The sequence below is a fragment of the Phyllostomus discolor genome, chromosome 3 (assembly GCF_004126475.2).
Source record: "Phyllostomus discolor isolate MPI-MPIP mPhyDis1 chromosome 3, mPhyDis1.pri.v3, whole genome shotgun sequence".
NCBI lineage: Eukaryota > Metazoa > Chordata > Mammalia > Chiroptera > Phyllostomidae > Phyllostomus > Phyllostomus discolor.
Window position 1 is genome coordinate 188133517 of NC_040905.2, and position 22006 is coordinate 188155522.

General features: G+C 45.3%; 1 protein-coding gene and 1 pseudogene across 3 annotated transcripts in view; both read left to right on the plus strand.

Moving 5' to 3' along the window:
- Positions 1-789: 789 nt before the first annotated feature.
- Positions 790-22006, plus strand: part of LOC114496342 (myb/SANT-like DNA-binding domain-containing protein 3) — a 122918-nt gene continuing 101701 nt past the window's right edge. For 2 of the 3 annotated variants that reach the window (XM_036021975.1, XM_028511672.2), the window contains exons 1-2: positions 790-934; positions 16143-16593. In XM_036021975.1, coding sequence (XP_035877868.1) covers positions 16176-16593 — 418 coding nt within the window. In that variant the 5' untranslated portion in view covers positions 790-934; positions 16143-16175. Of the gene's footprint in view, positions 935-1025; positions 1104-16142; positions 16594-22006 lie in introns of those variants that run through there. The other variant, XM_036021976.1, reaches the window with a different exon arrangement.
- LOC114514415 lies at positions 3568-3701 on the plus strand (annotated as a pseudogene).

Sequence of the window (22006 nt, forward strand, 5' to 3'; positions counted from 1 at the left end):
TACATTATGCATTTTATAAATGTTGACTTTTTTATTATTATTTTACCTAATTTGTTGTCCATCCTATACTCTGCACTTTTCTTTTTCTCTTTTCTCCCCTCCCTCCCTCCCTTCCTTCCTTCCTTCCCCCCTTCCTTCCATACTGACTTTCACACTTCCTTCTTTCCCTCCTTCCTTTTTTCTATCTCCAGTTCGGGACTGGGAAGAGGAGCACTACTAATACATTATTGACTAAATCTCATACGGCATTCCGATTTCCTTAGGTTTAGTAGTCCCTGCCCTACGGAGCTCACAGTCTAGCGAGAGGCACATGCATCCCGCAAATTACAAAACAAAACAAAACTCTGGGATGAGCCCAGCAGCAGAGGTTTGGCTGTTCCAAGTAGCGGGGAGTCCCAAAAGAAAAACAGCCTATTTCAGACAGGCGCTTGGACTGAGCTAACTCGTGCTCAGGGTGCCGAATCCCTTGTACAAATGCATTCTTTTGTTGTTCGTGGAAATGAAACAGTTTTTCAGGCCCTTCAGGAGCTCCTCCGCAAAGGTGGGAAAGGGAACTCAATCAGCCCAAGGATGTCAGCACAGAGGAAAAGGGTGGGATAGGTGGGGGACACCCCGCGACCCGCCCCAAACCTCCTGGGAGGCCGGCGGCCGCAGCTCCGGGAGGTGGCGACTGCGCCGAGCCGCGCTCCCGCCCTCCTCGGCGCGGACCGACCCGCAGCGGCCGGCGGCCCGCGAGGGGGCGGCGGCTCCCGGGCTTTGTGGCCGCTGCGCGCGCGGTGGGGCCTGGCCGTCCGGGGGCGCGCCGCCACCTCCCGGCGCTCCCCGAGCCCGCGGCCCTCCCGGCGGCCCAGCCTGCGAGAGGAGCCCAGAGCGCCCGCGCTCGCGCCTCGCCGACCCTCCCCAAGTCGCCGCGGCCGCCGCGCCGCCGCTGCAGGTAGGAGGCTCCCCCGCTGGGAGGGCCGCGGCGGGGAGGAGGCGCGGGTGCGGGGCACCGGCCGGGCGTGCGGGGCCGGAGGGCCGGCATGGCGGGCTTCCGGGCCGAGCCGCAGCGACCCCTGTCCTGCAGGCCGGGCGGCCGCCTCTGCACGCTGCGAAGGGACTCGGTGAGTGAGGCCGACCTGCGGCGTACAAAGCCCGGGGGCTCGGACCTCGGGGAGGTTCAGTGGCGCGCTCGGGGTAGGGGACCTGGACCCCTGGGCCCGGGGAGCCGCTGGGGAGAAATCCATGTGATCCTCAGTGCCTCGATCTCACCATCATCCCAGGGTCCCCACTATATGCTGGGCACTGTGCTCGCTTTTCCATACTTGTTTCCTTGAAGACCCCTTGTGTTTCATCCAGGGTGCAGTGGGAGGGGTCCCTCATTCGGTGGCCAAGGGCCGAGCATCACAACTGTGCTCATTGCCCGCCTGACCTTGGGAAAGCTCCCTGACTCCAAGCCTTGGCTCTGCTTTTGTAAAGGGGGTGCGGTGGGGTGGGAGTGCGTGGTGTAATTCCTACCCCCAGGTGTTATTGTGGGAGAGAATGTATGCAAATAATGTGCGTAAATAATAATAACTAAATTTGAGCACTTTCTGTGTTCCAGGCCCTAGGTACTAAACAGTTGGAATGAGTTATCTAATTAAATCATCACACTGGTGCTATGATGTAGCTACTGTAAATTACATGAATAATCTTCATTTAGGAGTAGGACTGAAGACTGTAGTCTCCCTATTCTGGTTCAGAAGGTGGGCTGCTCCTTAGGTGTGGTAACACTTAAGATTTCAAATGTTCCTTCAGTATCGGGAGAGTGGTTATGGGAGGTAGGGATATATTTGTCACACGTTAAAAACCAGAGGCAGGATAATCTCAGGGTCAGGAGTGCATTTCAGCATGTCTGAGAAGTCTGTTGTGTCACCAAGGACATTGTTGAATGGTAATTCAAAAACATAGTTCCTGAGTTAGGACTGAGGGCTGCTGGGTGAGTTTGGGGCCAGAAAGAGACAAGGAGTGGGTTGGGGGGTGGGGAGAGGGAAGGATTCTGAAGCTCCGGAAGAGGGTGTGCAGGAAGGGGCCAGGGTCCACCACCCCAGCAACATTCTGGACCAGGATTCCATCCAGTCCTTAGTGACCAGGCATCCTGCTTTGGGGGACGGGTGATTGGGGGGGGATGCTAGGGTGAAAACACAGTTTTTCTCTTTTCTCTCTCAGGGCACCCCAAAAGTTTTCAGATAGGTTGAAAGCAAGTGATTGGGCCTCCTAAAATGTCATTGTCCCTTCTCGCGTGATTTCTGCAATTCTTTTAAATGGAATTGAGGAGATTGGGAGGCTCATCAATCCTAAAGTTTGATGGGACATGTTCAAGAATAATAACAGAGACCTAATAGATGTAACGAGTGTGTTTTGAACACATCCACCTAATGAGTGTGTTTTGAACACATCCACCTGCTTAGAGACGAATGAATAGGCCTGAGGAGATTATTTTGGGGTTCAGTTTGGAATGGGGAAAACCTGAAGCAGGAAAAGAAAGGAGAGAAGGCCTAGTTCTGCCCTGGGGAGCAGAGGGAGAAGCCCAGGACCTGGCAACACTGCCTGAAGAATGCCTAAGCAGCCTGCTCAGCTCTCGGCTCCTGAGGAGGCTCCCTTCCCTCTCCCGATTTGTGACACATTTCTCACTTGAGTATTGTGAGAGGCTGGAGTTGGACTGAGGCTCAGTTTTCTCCTGAGTGAGCAAGAAGGACTTCTTGGAGAAGGGAGGTTTTATTTATTTGTAATCCTCACCTGAAGATATGTTTATTGATTTTTAGAGAAAGAGGAAGGGGGAGAGAGAGAGAGAGAGAAACATGGGGTAAGAGAGTAACATCGATCAGTTGCCTCCCACAAGTGACCAGGGATCAAACCCACAACCTAGGTATGTGCCCTGACCGGGAATCAAACCTACAACCTTATGGTGTACGGGACAATGATCCAACCAACTGAGCCCTCCCGAGCAGGGCAGAAGGGTGATTTTAAAATCAGGCTTGAAAAAGGAGGTATTTGGATGCATGATGAATGGTAAAGTTAGGAAGCAGCATGCATACTGGAAAGAGCCGTTGCTTTGGAGAGACAGTCAGGGGTTCCAATCTAGCTCTGCCACTTCTCGGCCCTGTAATTTCTTTATGAGGCTGAAACCGGGTTTTTTTTTTTTTTCCAATTGTCTGGTAGGAAGTTCCACAAGCACTACTACCCTTTTCTCTGTCCATGGTGACATTCATTCCACAAATGCCTGCCGAGCCCCAGCTGTGTGCTGAGTCACGTGCTTCACACCAGGGTCACAAACATGAGCCAGGAATTACGTATTCCCTTAGGAATTTCCCAGTCCAGTGAGAGCAATGGACACAAGAGCAAATCACAAAAAATGTGGGAAGTGCTGCTATACTGTCCTGTAGAAGCTGGCATCCAGCTCACGGAGCAGTCACTAATGCATTCTGGATGGAACACTCAGGGCTAGTCTCCCGCCAACAAGACGAGTATAAGACCTTATGAGAGAGGTTTTGATCACTACACTACTTCCTCGCTTCTGTTGTTTTTCACTCGTGTCTTGTCTCTGCTTTGATATTCTCTCTCTTAAAAAATATCTAGTTGCACTGTCTGACACAATTTGAGCTTGCTATAGCAACAGAGAGTCTAACCTATTCCGGCGCTCTCTCCTCCATGTGACAAGCTGTTGTATAGACTTAGACAGTGTTAAAAAAAAAAAAAAAAATATATATATATATATATATATATGTAGTTGCAGTGTGGGCATAGTTTGTGAGCTGCCTCAAAGTTACGTTAGAAGGAAGCTGTTATAATGAACATAACAGTTTGAGCATTAGTTGAGGAAGGCTTCACAAAAATTACACCGGGGTTGGACCTTGAGGGATGACTATGAGCCCTTGGTGGGCCTTGGAGTGAAGGATTCCAGCCAGAGGAAGCCCATGTCCCGAGGCAGGAAAACACAGCAGGTTCAGAGATGCGAAGGTGAGTTGCGTCTGGTTGGGGTGAAAAATGAATGAGGGCAGGGTGGGGTGGAGCGAAGAGCACGCTGTGCTGCTGTGCTCGGGGCCAGACCTAGGAAGGCCTGGAGGGTCATGTGGGGAGTTCGGACTTGATCACTTAGGCAGTGGGGGAGATGTCAGAGGTTTACAGCCTGGACGGTGGCATGATCACTGCGTTTTAGGAAGATCTCTTTGGTAGCTGCGTGGAAGAGGGGCTGGAAGTTTGGGAGATCAGACACGGGTGGTGAGGATGGGGGAGGAGAGCGAGATCGAGCTAAAGCATAGTAGATCTTGATGATGGGTTACATGTGAGTAAAGAGCACGTTGTGGTTTCTGCTTTGAGAAGCTAAGTTGATGTGGCTAAAATCAGAAGTCAGGATGTTTGGAGGTAAGGTAATAATTTTCTTTTAGCTATGAAGAATGGCCTATAATGGCTGGTTAGAGAGAGGTGGCGGGGTGACAACTGCACATGTGTGCGGTGCTAAAGGCAGAGGAGGGGCCTGTCACCCTCCCTTTCTTGGAACCAACACTGGGGATCTACTGAGCGCAAAAGACACTAGTAAGATGTAGTTCACGCCTTAGGAGCTCACGCTCGGAGGATGCGAAGAGGTTGCAGTACAGGGTAACTCTGAGCACTGCAGCAAGAGGTCGGCCCTTGGCCGGGAGACGTGAGGGCTGACGGTCGGATGGTTGCTGCCGAAGTGGTGGGAGTAGCAGAGAGAGTCCTCAGAGAAGAGGCGCAGGGTGGAGTGGGAGCACCTACCTACACAGGGGACTTTCTGTGTTACAAAAGTACTTCCCGGGGAGGACACTTCAATCAAGAAGCCGTGGGAATTTCAGAGAAGCCGGGGTGGGGGTGGGGAGATGATTCCCAGGATGGCGCTGTGGGGGAGGGGAAGGACAGGGTCAGAACTCCTAAGAACCCTCAACGGGCTGATAAAGGGAACTGCGGGGGGTGGAAGGACAGGAGGTGGGAGCTCTTGACTTAAACACAGGCTGGTTCTGCTCGCAGTCACACTCAGACACAGATGGTAAAAATAAACACTTCCAAGTTACAGGACCGCCTGGAGTGGGTGGTGAAGGGGAAGAGGAGGCAGCGCGTTAGAGGAAGCAAGTTCCGCACTAGGGTTTCGGACCGGAGAGCCCTCGGGAGGAAAGAAAGAAGATGAGAGGACCTGGGGGAGTGACCGTCCTGGGTAGCCAGGGCCGAACCTTTGAGGGCAGGAGCGGGCAGGTGTGGGCAGGTGCGTGCACGGAACAGTCGTGTCTGATTACTCTTACCTCTGCATTCAATGACATCATGAAGGCAGCCCAGTGGTAGTGGAGCTCTTAAAATTTGGCACACGCTGTAATAATAGTATTTACAAGAAGAAGCCAGGAACTTTTTGTTGTGATAAGTCCTTTATGAAAGGAGACATCTAAGTCTACAGCCATACCACTCTGAACGCGCCTGATCTCATCTGGTCTCGGAAGCTAAGCAGGGTCGGGCCTGGTTAGTACTTGGATGGCAAGAGACATTTAAGATAGCAGAACATCTATATATATAATTGATAAAAAAAAATGTAAATGACAATCAGGTTCTTTTTAACATATATCCCAGAAATATTTATTGGGTGCCTACTGTGTACCAGGCAGGCACTCTTCAAGGAGCTGGGGTGACCGTAGTGAACAGGAGATCTGATCACTTGCTTTAGAGATTTCAACTGGGACTACTTAACCTACACAGTTAAACCAGGCCACCGGCCTTAAATTGTGTGAAGTGCTGACGTCACTTTATTCGGCTGCAGTGTTCTCTTTCGTTGGCTGGTAGCTCCACTAACCTCAGAAATAATCAGAAAATGCCATCTATGCATATTTGGCATGGAAGTGGGAACCGGGTAGCAGAAAAACCAGGGCTGCCAGCAGTAGCGGGAACTTGAGAGAACATTCCCTTTGACTTTACAGTTTAGACATGAGAAGTTGGCAGGGAGGCAAGAAGACTGGTTTGCTGTCACAAAACCAATGTCAGAGTTGACAGCAGTGCCCTTGAGTTTTCAAATGGGATAGTGGGTGAAGGCTACGGTGTGCCTAGCAAAAGGGTGTCTTGACACTGAGAAGCTTCCAAAGAGATGTGGAGGCCAGGGTTAAATTAAATGATGAAGTTTCACTTTCAGGCCCTCCTCTGTTACGAGGGCCCTGGGGAGCCCCCTGTTTTGCTCTGAGCCTCAGTTTCCTCATCTGTAAAGTGAGAGGATTGGATTGAAGTCTCTTTTTAGTTTTAGCATGTTAGGATCTGTGTTGCTCCCAGAAAAGGTCATGGGGGTTGCTGAGTCAGGAGACCGAGTCAACAGTCCGGGACAGGAAGTGTCTTTCATCCCTTTAGAGCAAGTTGATCACCCTCAACCTGTTGCCAGGCTTCCCTTCAGGGAATGGGTCCCACATTTCCTGCCACTCACCCACTATTTTTGTATGCTTTCCTTTTTCAGTCTTTTCCCAAGTCGTGGCCCCGCTCTGTGCTAGTGCTAATTCTAATGCCAGTCTATCCTAACAGGAATTAAAGTTATTATTCTAGGTCTTCCTGGTCCTGGATTAGTGGCCCCGGGCACATCTCTGTCACTGTGCTCATCACACTGCCTTGTCACCGGCCCGTCCACAATCTGCTGTGTTGTGTTTGTCTTCATTGGACTGGGAGCTCCTCGGTCTTAAGGGATACTCCCCTCTCAGGTGCCTGCACATTGGGTGCTCAGCTCGTCCTCGTGTGTTCTCTTCGCCTCTGCTTTCTCTCGATCCCTCACCCTCGTGTGGATACACACGTCCTGGTCACTTCTCGCTTTGAAACAGTCTCTGGTGTGCGCCGCCTCGTTTCCGTTAACATCATCGCTGCTCAGAGTCCAGGCCCTTTGTTATCAATTATTTACCTTAGTGATCTCCTTCAACTCTCTCTGTTCATATCCTATACACTCTTAAAGATCTAGCTCAAATGTCCTCTTGCCATCAAGAACGCAAAGAACTTCTTCCCTCCTCTGAACACCCAACACACTTTGTCCTCTGTTATGATGTCTCTTTCAGCGTGCCTGTCATTTTAGTCACTGGTTTATGCACGTGGGTGCTCCTTCCAGACTATAGGGGTCAGCCTGACTTTGTATCTCCCATGTATTCTAGGGATGTCCTGAGCCTCTGGCAGGGGTGTGTATTACATATTCGTTGAATTGTGTGCTTATGAAATAAAAGAGCCAGTAAGTATTTGCATCTATAGATGGTTTCTGACTTAAAAGGTTCAACTTAGGATTTTTTTTGGCTTTACAATGGTGAAAAAGCAATGTTCACTAAGTAGAAACCGTATTTGTGATTTTGAATTTTGCTCTTTCCCTGGGCTAGCGATCTGCGCTGCGTTCCTCTCGTGTGACATGGAGCAGTGGCAGCGGGCAGTGGCTTCTGTCAGCCCCGCAATCTCGATGGGAAACAACCCATAGTCTACAGTGCATTGTGTGGGCAGCGTTTTTTGGATATTGCATTTTGTGTTTTCACATCCCATCACGTCTACAGAAATGCCCATCTGTGTCTCCTGCTTCTGGTGAGAAGAGGAAGGCAATTATTTTTGAGATGAAACTCAAGACAATTGCCCAACTGTAGGCAGTTTAATATGAATGGGAGGGGTGGAAAGAACTACATTTTTTGACACTCTAGTCTATGCTTGTTCTTTGCTCCCCACTGCAGGACATCGGTGCAGAGGGACTAAGGCAGAGTGGGGGTACTAATCTCATTTCGCAGATGAAGAGTCGAAGGTTAATTGGCTTGTCCAGAGTAACACAGCTAGGTGAGTGCTGATGTTGGGATTTGAGCCCAGGTTTTCTGCATTCAGTTCTTTGGTTCATTTCACTTAAGCTTAAAAGCAGTAGCTCACGAAAGTCCTGACATCTCTCCGAGGTCTCAACGCCACAGATCTTCAATCCTGGTTCTCCTTCTGAGTGTTGACTTCAACGAACTCCCTTTTCCAGGAAAGGAAGTAGAAGTAAAGTCCGGCCAAGTTTCTCTAGTCTTTGTTCAAATTTTGGGACTTAGTTTGACCCTTCATGGACTTAAAATATCACTGGATGGTGTATGAGTCAGCTTGGGCTGACATAACAAAATTCCGTGGACTAGTTACTGGCTTCAAGCACAGAAATGCATTTCTCACAGTTTTGGAGGCTGGGAACTCCATGATCAAGGTGCCTGCAGGTAGGTTTTATTCTGAGGCCTCTTCACGTGGCTTGCAGGTGGCTGCCATCTCTCTGTTCACATGCTCTCTTTCTGAGCCCTGGGGAGGGTTGGGGGGAGAGCAAGCTCTCTGGGGTCCCTTTTTATAAGGTCACTAATCTCCAGCCTTATGACCTCACTTAACCTTAATTACTTTCTTAGAGGTCCAATCTCCAAAGACAGCTGCTGCTATGGATGGGAATTAGAGCTTCACCATACGAATTTTGGGGGATTATGAACGTTTTTTTGTATTAGGTGGATGGATTTTTGTACTAGGTGGATGTTAAATGAACTTACTACAAACTTCTGGTGGCTTAGTCAGTGTTAGTGTTCAGGCATTGTGCTTATTCTTCCCTTTTGGTGCTTCTATCATACTGGAATTGTGCTTTTTTATTTAGTCCTGTCTATAGGTTTTTGCCTAGCTCATGGGGGAGCTTCATTGCATTTGGATTTTGCTATTTTATTTGACCATTTTCACTTTAACGCAGTTTTTAGTGTACTGACTGCTTTATCGTGCATGATCCTCATTTAGTGCCTAGCAGGCAGTTTACGCCTATATCAGAATGTATTCATTCATTGAATGCTTGCTGGAGGCCCACGGGATGAGGGTCACTGGGCTGCTTGCTGGAGCACAAGTATGCAGGGAGCTGGTGGGACTCTGTCTGGCAGAACTGCAGACAAAAAAGGTGATCTGTACTGAGCAGGGTTGGGGGGCAGGTAAGGCCAGTCTCCCTCATAAAAGCTGATGCAGAAGGGAAGGCTTCTTATGTTGTCATCTGTAACCTCTCATGGACAATGCTGAATCGTTTTAAGCTAGAATGTGCTTTCTAGCCTCAAATTGAGCTTTTCCTGGGGATCCCTTTGGGACATGCTTGTTTTCTTAAGACTGTCAGCCAAGTGCTCAAGTACAGTGTCAGCATTCCTGGCGGGGGGGGGGGGGGGGGGAGGCATTTTAAAGCTCCAGATTATCTTTACAGTTACTTTTCAAACATACATTCTTATCAGATCAACAGCAGAAGTCATTTCAGAGTACTGATTGGCGTGAGGGAGGTACACCTGGGTGGGGGGTGGGGCGTGGGGGACTAAGAGCCCTGGGTTTAAGACTTAGAGGGAGGAGGTGATGGGGAAGGGAGGGGAAAGGAAGAGCCACAAAATGGGGTGAGACAGAAGCAGGCACAGCTCTCCCTCAGTTGCTCTATCCTGGGACCTTTCCCTGATGACAACTAGATTGCTCTGTAATTTGACATGTAATTTGAGCAAAGGCACTAGAGGCTGCCACTAGCTCTGAAAGGAGAGAGCAAAGCAGAGCGGAGGGCAGCAGGGCATTGGAGTAAGACCTGGGTTGGAATCCTGGTCCTTCTACTTAGTATTTGTGTGACCACTGGCAAGGCACCGAGCCTCACTTTTCTGATCTGGGAAATAGGAATAATAACTGGTTAGTGGAGATAAGCCTCCTACGTTTGAGGTTTCTGGGAATCCACGGGGGCCTTTGGGGTACACTGGCTCACACCAGAATCCCTTTATAGCCCTGCAGAGTGCAAACACGTGGCCCAGGGAGGCCTGCTGTTCTACAAAATTAAGCAAAGTAAATTGGTAACTCTGGATTTACTTAGCTAGTGATTAAATAACAGTTTAGTTAATAGGCTATTAATGGCCCCCAGGTGTTGGTAAATCTGAGCATTTGCTTTTGAGAACAGTTGTATAATTTCTTCTGGCACTTTAATAAAGTTTTTTTTTTTTTTTAAACAAAATATTGTAGTGTAACAAATGATGCTCTCAGGAGCTGTTTGGGGAAGGATTAAATGATATACTGCATATTAAACACTTAGTGTGGTGCCTGACCCACCATGTAAGGCTCAATAAAAGTTATTGGCTGTTGCCCTAGCCAGTGGGGCTCAGTTGGTTGCCTTGCTGTCGCTGGTTTGGTTCCCCGTCAGAGCACATGCCTGGTTGCTGGCTCGATCCATGGTTGGGGCGTGTTTAGCAGGCAGCCGATCCGTGTTTCTTTTTCTCTCTCGCTCCCCCTCTCTCTTGAATAAGAATAAAGTAAACCTTAAAAAAAGTTATCTGCTGTTGTTATTGCAGTTATTAGACACTCAACTGGTCACACTTAGGGCAAGATCTTTTGTGAATTTCGACTCCCCATGAGCCCACCACCACCTGGTGGCAGCTAGTGGTACTGCACACATTGTGAGGAAGAAATATTAAATTGCTTGGAACTAATTACGTGCAATTTGAATTCCACCAAGTATAGCAAGGACTTCGTTCAGTCAGAGTGTGGCTTATTTTGCTGAAAGCTGGAATTCATATATCATTAAACAGAAAAGTGACATTTTTCACCTCCACAGTTGGCACAGATTTTTAAAAATGTTAACAGCAAGGGTAAGTGAAGTGGGGAAATAGACATGCTGGTATGCTATTAGTAGCAATGTAAATTGGTACCCATTTCTGGAAGACAGATGGTCATGTAACACAAGTCTTAAGTGTTTGCATCTTTTGTGTCAACCCTTCCTCCTCTAGGAATTTATCTTGAAGAAATGATCAAAGATAGAAAAAATTATATATATAAAATATAAATATATAACATTATAAATATGTTATATATTTGTGAAATATATAAAATTGCATTATCTACAATAGAAGAGAACAAGGAACAATATCTTTTTCATTTGCGAACCAGATTCTCAAACCTTATAGCAGTGATTTTTAAAAAGAAAGGGGGTGCCCTGGCTGGTGTGGCTCAGTGGACTGACCATCAGCCTGTGAATCAAAGGATCACTGGTTCAATTCCCAGCTAGGGCACGTGCCTGGGTTGTGGGCTGGGGTCCCAATTTGGGAGCGTTCAAGGGGCAACCAATCTATGTTTCTCTAGCACATAAATGTTTCTCTCCCTCTCTTTCTCTCTTCCTTTCCCTCTCTCTAAAAATAAATAAATTAAAAAATTTTTTTAAAGAATGTAGACCTAAGGAAAGGTAGGCATATTGACATGTCCTGGGACAGAGGAGTTGGGATGGGAGGTCAGCTCAGACTCTGCTCTGGGAACTGTGTAGCTTAAGACCATTCAGTATACCTATCGACTTCCTAATAAAAACTATAGAAAGTGACTTTAGTCATTAACATCTTGGTGGATGGAGACGATACAGAAGAGACATAGTGCAGGGGGTGTGTGTTAATAAACTGCAATTTGGGGAATATGGACTCACAGGAAACAGGAGTATTGATGAAGGCAAACTTAATTCTGAATATTCAGGGAAGAAGGGGTGTGGATCGGGTCATTGTAGGAACACTAGAGCAATATGATTGAAGGCCTGGGAATTTAGGGGTGCAGAGAAACAGCCCCAAAGATAAATGTCCTTTCTTTTCACTTTCGCTCAGGGCCAGAGGGCCAAACTCCTATTAACATGTATCTAAATCTTGTGATTTCTGATACTGGATGTGCCCAGGATGAATGTGAGACAGGGTGCCTGGTATGTGGAGGTGCTTATCACAGTATTACTTCATTGAATCTTAACTTTTGGGGGGGGTGGTGCATAGGGGGAGACCCTGGCCAGCTTCTGTGCCCTCAGGTCAAGCCCACACTGCTTGGCCTCAGTCTCAAGGCTCTCTGACCTGGCAAAGTCCCCTCCAGCCTCACATCTGCAGCTATTCAGGAATTCACATCTACAGTAACCCCTCCCCAGGCACAGTTATGTGAATAGCCGGTTTGTAAAAGTGTGGTTTTAAATTAGTGTACCGTAAATTTAAAGGCCACAGCCATTTTTCATCCCTGACTTTTTGTTATGGAGCTTTTCAAATATGCAGGAAGGTCAAGGGAATAATTTATTGCATCTTTGTGCTCTCATCACCCTTGTTGGTGTTCAGGTATTCCATTGTGGGCCCACGGGACTCCTTTCAAGTTAGTTCCTAATTCTTTTTTTTTTTTAAGGCGCTATCAATTTTTTAAAATGATTTAAAAAAATATTTATTTATTTTTAGAGAGGGAAGGGAGGGGGAAAGAGAGAGAGAGAAACATCAGTGTGTGGTTGCTGGGGACTGTGGCCTGCAACCCAGGCATGTGCCCTGACTGGGAATCGAACCTGCGATGTTTTGGTTTGCAGCCCATGCTCAGTCCACTGAACTACGCCAGCCAGGGCTTAGTTCCTAATTCTTTTGATATGGACTGTGCCATCGCTGTCTTGATGCTTTTCTGTTACTCTGAGAAATCAGAGGCTTGGTGAGCAGAAGGCCTGGGGCATGCCGGCCCTTTCCACGAACGGGAACATGCAGTGTCTGCTTTATTGCCGCATCCACTGCTGCTTGATGACATTCTTGCCATAATGTGTTTGAGAGATTACTTTTGTAGGGAGCTTCCTGTGGTTAAAAGATGTGAGAAAAGTGTGAGGTCGAAAAACACACAGAATTTTGGCAGAATAAGACGTTTACTAAGCACCTATTGTGTGGGAGATGCTGACTCTGCCCTGGGGAGGAGAGGGCATGACAACCTAAGGGAGCCACGATTGTATGGAGTCACCCAAGGTGACAGCCCAAGAGACCGCTGTGAAGTGGCACTAACAATGCCAGACTCTTCAGACTCACAGAAGCAGAGAAGAGAAGAGTGCTTACCAGGGAGATGTTGGACCATGGGAACAAAGTTGCAGTTATGTAGGATAGGTAAGTTTAGAGAGCTGATGTATAGGCATGATGACTACAGTTAGTAATACTGTGTTGAATTTGGATATATGCTAAGACAGTGGATTTCAGGTGCTTCCATCACATGTAAAAAGTTAACTGTGTGAGGAAATGTGTTAATTATCCTGAATGTAGTAATTATTTTACTATTATATGTTTATCAAATCAGATTTATGTAGTTAAATGTATATAATTTTTATTAAAATAAAAAGGCATGTAAACTTCAATAATAACAATGGAGAAAATGCCCTGGCTGGTGTGGCTTGGTGGCTCGAGTGTTGGCCTGCGATTCAAAGCATTGCTGGTTCGATTCCCAGTCAGGGCACATGCCTGGGTTGCAGGCCAGGCTCCCAGTGGGGGGTGCGCAAGAGGCAATCACACATTGATGTGACTCTCCCTCTCTTTCTCTCTCCCTTCCCCTCTCTCTAAAAAATAAATAAATAAAATCTTAAAAAAAACTTTAAAAATGATGGGAACAGTGTAATACTATTTAAAAAATTTAAATAATATATAATTGATAAGTCCTAGTATGTTAACAAAGACTTTAAAGTACTATGCAGAATAAAAAAATGGCTATTTGCCATATTAGGAGAAAAAAGGATGCCAGACTATTAGGACAGTCCAAGTTCCTGACTTCGCAGTAGCCATCTTTGTGATGTTCAGCCATACAGTTCACTTCAGTGGCCCTTGGTTTCCTCGATTGAAAAGAGGGATAAAGAAAACGCGATACATATAATATATATGAGGTTTGTCCAGAAGGTATCCAGCCAATGTAATATGAAAAATAGACATTTCTTGAAGAAGATACAAGAAACATTGTACATAGGACAGTGATACCTCAGACCCTTCAAAGTAGGCACCCTGGGACCTCACACAGTTCTCCCAATCCCTATCAGCTGCCCTGTTGTATTTTCCTGAATCTCATCAACAGTCTGAAATCTCTTCCCTCTGAAAGGTGATTTTAGTTTTGGGGAAAGCCAGAAGTTGCAGGGTGCCACATCTGGGCTGTAGGGGACCTGAGTCACCTGGGTGATTTGATGTTCCACCAAAAAACTCTGCACGAGATGTGATGCATGAATGGGCGCATTGTTGTGATGAAGCTGCCAATCACCAGTAGCCTATAGCTGTGGCCTTCTCGATCATCCGAATAGTTTCTGTGGAGGAATGTTCAAGCTTAATGCAAACTTTGATGCAGATTTGTTGCTCTGCTTGCTCAGTCATTTTGAATATGACAGCCACACAGTACATGTGCTCACTCAATGGTGTCTACCACCGCCACTGACTAGCATAGTGAAGTCATCATTGTTCACACATGCTCATTCAGTCCACTCTCCTTGGTGCCAGGTTACATTGATGTCATGCAAACTGATCTCATTATAATAACAATGGCTGGACTTTTTCCAGACAGACCTCATATATATCACACACACAGACTATATAAAAAACATATGTGATGTATAAAAAATAAAATATTCACAAAAAAAGGAAATTCTGCCATTTGTGGCAACATGGATGGACCTTGAAGGCATTATGCTAAGTGAAATAGGTCAGACAAATACCATATGATCTCACTTGTATGTGGAATCTTAAAAACAACAACTCATAGATATAGAGAATGGATTGGTGGTTGCCAGAGGCAGGAGGTGGAGGGTGGGCAAAATGGGTGAAGACGGTCAAAGGTACAAACTTCCAGTTAGAAAACAGATAAGTCCTAAGCATGTAATGTGCAGCATGGTGACTATAGTTAATAAATACTATATAGGGTATTTGAAAGTTGCTAAAATTGTAGATCTTAAAAGTTCTCATTATAAGAAAAAAATTGTTGCTGTGTAGTTCGATGGATGTTAACTAGACTTACTGTGGTGATTCACTATATATTTATATGTATATTGGGCTGGCCAAAAAGTTCATATGATTTTTTCCATAAAGTGAAAGACACATTGTTCATTTCCACCAATAACTTTAATGATTTGGGTATTTTGAGTATGTCAGCTATCTCCTGCTGTTGGCTTCTAGTGGGTAGAGGCCAGAGGTGCTGCTAAACATCTTCCAACACATAAGACAGCCCCACAGCAAAGAATTATTTGGCCAAAATATCAATAGAACCAAGAAATGTCATGAACCACTTTTGATGTGTTTGATCAGTCACAGCGTCTTCACAAACACCGCACAAATCAAATCTTTTCTTTGCATTTCAGTTGCATTTTTACCTTTCTTGAAATAATAAAGCATAATATGCCAAAAATGTTGCGTATTTTCTTCCATCTTCAGTATTAGATGGCCAACCCAATATTGAATCATTATGTTGTGCACCTGACACTGATATAATGTTATATATCAATTATATCTTAATAGAAATTCATTAATGGATAAATGTAGAACGTGCTACCTCCATAAAATGGAATATCATTTGGTAATAAAAAGGAATGAAGTACTGATACATGCTGCAGGGCAGACAGACCACGAATACATCGTGCTAGGTGAAAGAAGCCAGTCACAAAAGACATCATACTGTATTATTCCATTTCTGTGCAATGCCCAGGAAAAAAGAAAGCAAGAAATGCAAGGCGTTGGACTCAATCTATAAGTGCTCAGGCCCTTTCACTTCTGAAAGGATATAACTTATTTTCACAGGATTGCACACTTTTAAAAGTGGCTTTTAGACCTTAAGGGTCACTGACTCCAAACCCTCATTTTAAAGATGAAGAAACGGAGGCTCCTGCAGGAGCATGGACATAACCATGGTCACAGACATAGTGATGGAAATGTCAGATGTGTTGGGGGGTGATTCTGAGGTCCTGATAGTGTTTACATTATCTTTTATATTTGGTCACACAGTGGCTTCTCTGTCTTCAGCTGTGACAAAGCTTTGAGAAATCTGTGTAGTTAAAAAGTTGTGTAACATTCTGAATTTGGGGAATAATCAGTCTCCTAACATGAAACAAATAAACAAATTAGAGTTCCACATTGAAGTTCCACAGAAGATGTTTAACTTTTCTTTTTTTTTTTTTTTTTTTTGCTGATATTCTCAGAATGGCCAAGACTTACAACAAAGGACCTACTTGAACATCTCCTTTGAAGTAAAACCCCATTGCTCGTAAACTTCTGAATGTTTTCCTGAGACTCTCATAAGTCCACATTCACAGAAAAGAAACTACTACTGTATTTCAGACAAGGGAATCAAGTCAGGGATTACCTTTAAGTGATTTGCTGACATTTTTATCGCTGGAGTTCCTAATTATTGTTTCAAATTTCCTTTTACAGGATCGCTAACGGCCGGGAGAAATAGAGTGGAAAATGCAAAACAACGAAATTATAAAACCTGCCAAATATTTCTCAGAATTGGAAAAGAGCATCCTGCTTGCTTTAGTGGAAAAGTACAAGTATGTGCTGGAATGTAAGAAAAGCGATGCGCGAACTATTGCGCTCAAGCAGCGGACCTGGCAGGCACTCGCCCACGAGTACAACTCTCAGCCGAGCGTGTCGCTGCGGGATTTCAAACAGCTGAAGAAGTGCTGGGAGAACATCAAGGCTCGGACCAAAAAAATTATGGCCCACGAAAGGAGAGAGAAGGTGAAGCGCAGCGTCAGCCCCCTCCTGAGCACACACGTCCTGGGGAAGGAGAAGATCGCCGGCATGCTGCCCGAGCAGCTCTACTTCCTGCAGAGCCCCCCGGAGGAGGAGGCGGAATACCACCCCGACGCCGCCGCCCCAGGTATCGGCTCCTGAGCCCGGCTTGTGTGTTCTCACTGCTACCTGTTCCCCGTTTGAATTTTAAAACCCTTAATTCTGAGGGGCTTCATTAAAAAAGAAACGTTCATGTCAAACTTGACTTTCCCCAAAGTCTCCCGATGGCATAGGACATGCAAGTCACATAGTACATAAAAAATAAACGCACTTGTTAATATCCGTGTGCTCTCTCTCTCGGGGAGAGCTCTCTTAGCTCCATTATCACTGAAGAATAAGGAAAACTAAGGGGCTACGTTCATATAGTTGTCATTAACGAAGTACCTTAGTTGCTTATCTTGAGCTATCTCCAATATGTTAAAGTGGGTTTGTTTGAAGATTTATTCCATTCACTCAAGCTTTTTTTTAATGTCTTTTTTTTTTGAGGACCTATAATGTACATTCAAAAGGACACATTAAAAAAGTGAACTATTTTAGACTAGAAAAGTCATGAGACTAACAGAGCAAACAGCTGTTTGGCATTCACCCAGATTAAAAACCAGCATTTCCCCCCATTCTAATAACTGTGAAGTACAGTTTTGCTTTGTGGCACCTCAGGGAACTTAAGAAATTCTGGAAAAAATCATTTTAGTTTTAATATACTTTCACTGAAAGGGAAAATGTTATATAGGGTTCTTGTAGAAGGACAAGACTGTCATACAATCAAGGAGGTAATGCTAGTATGTCATAGCTTGAAAAGGTTGGATTTAAGGGGCTCTTGAAATGTCTCCAGGCCCGAGGTGGGTGGGAAAATGCATCTAGATAAATTGCCAATAATCCCTGCCTCTTTTATGATAAGAATGGCCAGTTTATATAAAGATTCAGTGTAGTTTGCAAGAGACACATTTAATAATTTCTGGGAAGGCCAGAAGTCTATTTGGAAGGTTCTCTGAGGACCCAGCAAGCATTTGCCTAGGAAAATCTGATTTTTGGTTTGCAGGATGAGAAATGCACTTATGAGTGTCCCTAGAGGAGACTGAGCTCTGGGGGACTGGCTTATTAAAAGTCACAGATGTTATCTGTGTAGAGTGAGAAAGCTAAGTAGCCTAGTGAACTGAATAACATTTTGGTTAGCACTTTTTTTTTTTCTGTAGGTAGATTATCCCAGGAATCTAAATTACAATAAAAAGTTTGCTTGCTGATCATTTGACCAAGGCTAAGTCCAGGGAGCCCACTAGGCAGTCATAGTGGTTAAGGTCATGACTATCATGCATCGTTTTCCAGGGTAGGAGCCCTGTGTCTGAATTTTGATTCTTGAGTCCCAAGTCACAGTATCTGCCAGCAAACAGTGTTGATATGGACACTGCCAACTCTCTGTTTTGCCCTTTCTCATTGCTGCGTCTATGGGGATGAGGCCCAGGGCTAATAGACAGTTTCCTTGTTTTGGAGATCTCTGTAGCTTCCGCCAGTTACCCTCTATCGTGCTGGCTCTGGAGCCGTTCAGTCCTGTGAGGGAGTGAGTGAGTGAGTGAAGGGACTGGTCCTGGGGCGGGGTGTGAGGGCTGAATCAGCAGGGCCTCCTTTCAGGTTGCTATGTTCCCTGAGACACATTGCTGAGGAGGATGCTGGTGTGGGCTGCTGTCACTTAGTTCACTTTGCAAATCTTTCACCTGTATGGTTGTGTATTGATTTCCTAGGGTTACTCTTTTTAAAAAATATATTTATTTATTTATTTTTTAGAGAGAGGGGAGGGGAGGGAGAAAGAGAAGGAGAGAAACATCAATGTGCAAGAGATACGTTGATCAGTTGCCTCTCGCACACCCTGATCATAGGGTTAGTCTAAGGGCAGTCTTCTTTCCCCATTCTCAAATTCTAGAGTAGGATCTAGGAAGTTCATCCCATAAGTGTTTTTCTCTTTCTTTTCGGAGGAAATGATATAATTAATTCATGTATTCATAAGCAATTTATAAATTTCCAGCAAGAAGGGAATGCATATGGATTCACAGTGTCTTTCCTGTAGTGACATTTGCTAGACACTAACTTGTAAAAGGAACTGATATGAAATTGAATGCTTGTACACATGACACATGAAACTTCTCTTTTTGCTGGTGATTATTGAAGTACAGCCGAATACTTACCTGTTCCCGTCTCCAGATCAACTCCAGAGGGCGGTGGAGAGCCAGGGTGCTTTGTCAGCTGGGGAGTATGTCCAAAGTAATCTATTAACACTAGTAGATAACGTACTAGAACTCCTTCTATACATTAAGACAGCTTTGGGGTTACCCCACTCAGTTTGTATTTAACTTACTTTTAGGAAATGAAAATAAAGCTGGAATTGTCCATCATTCCTTCTGGGTCCTGGTGAGGAAGAGGTTGAAAACCTGCAATAGGCTGGTGGCTCTCATTACATCAGGTGTATTTTGACACATGGAATCTGTGTGTGTGTGTGTGTGTGTGTGTGTGTGTGTGTTTTACTTTTGTTAGCATCTCCTAACACTGCTGACAGTGGCCACACGCCACATCAGGCTAGTAAGCCCTTGAAGTGGGGGTAGGCCAACTAAATACACACACTGAATCCTGAAGACTGAGTACCAAAAGAAATGTAAAGTCTCTTACTAATAATTCTTATATTGATTACATGTAGCAGTGATAATGTTTTAGACATACGGGGTTTAAAAATATTTCACGACCATCAGTGTCAGCTCTTTCACCTCTCTAACGCGGCACGTGAACATTAAAATGGCACCTGCAGCTCGTGTCCCCCTCCTGTGGGACAGCACTGTGCTAACCCCTCGCAGGGCACATGCTCAGAGAACTGCGGGGACTCCTTAACCGGTGTTCCACTAGAGGCCTCCCTCCAACAAGTTTTCCGTGTGAGATGATTCCAACGTTGTCATCTTGATCCCTGTGCCCTGGGTGTTATTAGCTTTGTCAACGCCTTCCTTGAAATGTACACCTGCATTTGAACACAGTAGTTTTAAAATGAAAGTTTAACCCTTAAGAATGTATTTTCCAAAAACACCCCAATATTTATCCCTTAAATATATGAAAACCCTCTATGTTCTGCAGATTTGTGATATGTGACGATTTGGCTGTGACACTTAGCTTCCATTTTAAGACAAGTGAGATTATCCTTGGGGAACAGTTTCGCAGAACAAATGAAGGGGAATCACAAAATTTGCTGGAAAGGGTCAGGATGGTAGGATGACTTAAATGTCAAATATATTTAAGCAAACTAAGCTTTTAGGTAGTATTGAAACATCATAGGAGAACTTAAATTTAATTTCCTATGCTGTTGTTTACTATAAAGCTATATTTGAATCATGTAGACATGGGTACTCAAAGCTATAGTTAAATAACACAAACTCTCCTTTATACATTCCACTACTGCCACTGTTTAATCCCACCCTACTCTTTTAGGGGGAGAACTCAAGTACAGGGGACCAGCTCTCCTGCCAGTGATGGCACACCTGCATCCCCAGCCTTTGAAAAGCTCCCTTTTTTGTGTTGCTTATGTACGTATTCCCTCTCCCCCCACTCAGCACTTCCAGTTTCTTCTCTGTCCCATAGTCATTCCGATATGGCTGTGTTTTCTCTCCCGTGTTTTCGAAAGCATGTATTGCTCTTTTGTGTGCATGTATTTTTAATTTACATAGATTAAAAATCATGCTATAGCTACCATTTTCTTGCCTTTTTTCACTTAGAGTGATGTTTTTAGGATCTGTTCCCATTGTAGCATGCAAGTCTGATTTGTTTCACCTAGTGGGTGCACAGTATTCCACGGAGGGCACCCACCACCTCTCGTTCATTCCTTCTCCCAGTCAGTCCCATTTCTTCTGTTCTGTTCAGAAGAGCGGGGGTTTGGGTGGAACACAGTTTCCTTCCCCTTCTGTTACTGCCACAGTAGGTTTTTCCTGCTGATGTTAAATGTGCTCGAATTGCCCAAATGAAAGAACACTCCCCTGACTGTGTTCTCCCATCGGAGGAAAGCCCTTAGGCCCGCACATCCATTTTGCACAAGATTGCATAGTTTTCTCCTGCCGGTGGCTTAGTTCTTCCTGGGAGAGAGATCATGTGGTGTGTGTTTGCAGCAGGCTGCCATTCCCAGGCCAGTCCTTCTCCAGTTCAGAGAAGATTCTCCCCATCCGAACACTAGCTTCCATCCATTGGAGCTAATATTTGTGTGGAAGTTAATTAACTACTCCGTCCGGCTTCTCTAGGTGTAAGCCCCAGCTTCTGCCAGAGGTTTTCAAGAGGCCTGGCTTTTTTCCTTCTTCTTTAAGATATGCATGTTAGCACACATTTCAACTACAAAGAAGAGTTTTAAAGTACAGTCATTCCTGTGCTCCTGGACATGAACATACTGTCTTTATGTTCATAGCTCTAGAGAGAAACTTGGAGACCAAAATTTGGAATATGCATCTATATTCTTAATAATAGATTGTCTTATAGTGGATACAACCTGGAGGCCCCATTTTAGGATACAGAGGTGATCAGCTGAGCAGGTGAAGCGACGAGAGTCTAGGTGTTGTAATAGTTGAGCTTGGATTTTGAAATGATGAAGACTTGGATTAGAATCCTGGTTCTTTCAACTAGCCAAATGACTTTGGATGCTGTGCCTGGTCTTCTATAATAATACACCCTTCAGCGGTTCATTGTACGTTTACATGAGGTAGTGCCTGTAAAATAGTAGCTGCTGTCATCATCATCATCATCATCATCAGGTCCCTAACACCTAGAACTGTTGAGATAAAAATGAGCATTTAGATAATTGGGAGAGAGGAGCAATTGTCAGGGCAGGAACTCAGGCATATCCTTTGGAATGGAATCAAAGCGAAAAGAGGCTAAAGGTACCAAAAAATACCTAATGTGTCCAGCCTTCAGAGACAGCACTTTCAGAAGGCACTTTCAGATCTCAGAGTAGAAAGGAAACAGATGAGGTAATAGCTTTACAATTGATGCTTACATCTGAGGGACCCTATTCTTAGTGTTAAGTGCTTTCCGTTCCTTGGTCCCGAGCCTGGGCTAGCCGCTCAGAACACACTGCTCTTTCTCCCTGGCTGTGCTGTGTTGGGAGGGGTGTGGCCCACTGCAGCCAGTTCAGCACCTGTGTGGTTCCTACAGCCCAGCAGGGTACCAGGCCCTCTGCTGGCTTCCTTATGGGGAGGAATGCGAGCTAGTCTCTGCCTTCAAAGTATTCAGGGGCCTGAAGGGGAGGTAGTGAAACCTCTGGCTTTCACAAGTGCTCTGCCAGACATAGGCTTGAGAGGTGGCAGCAGCATGAAGGACGGACATCTAGTAGAGGCCAGAGCCCTTGGAGTTGGGAAGGATTCCTAGGGAGACGTTTCATTGTCTCTGGATGGCACAGAAGTACTCTTTCTTCACCTTCTCTTTGAAAAGTAAGATTTTTACCCTTTCTTTAACCTCAGTTAGGGACTAGTTATGCCTGTTATCCTACCCTT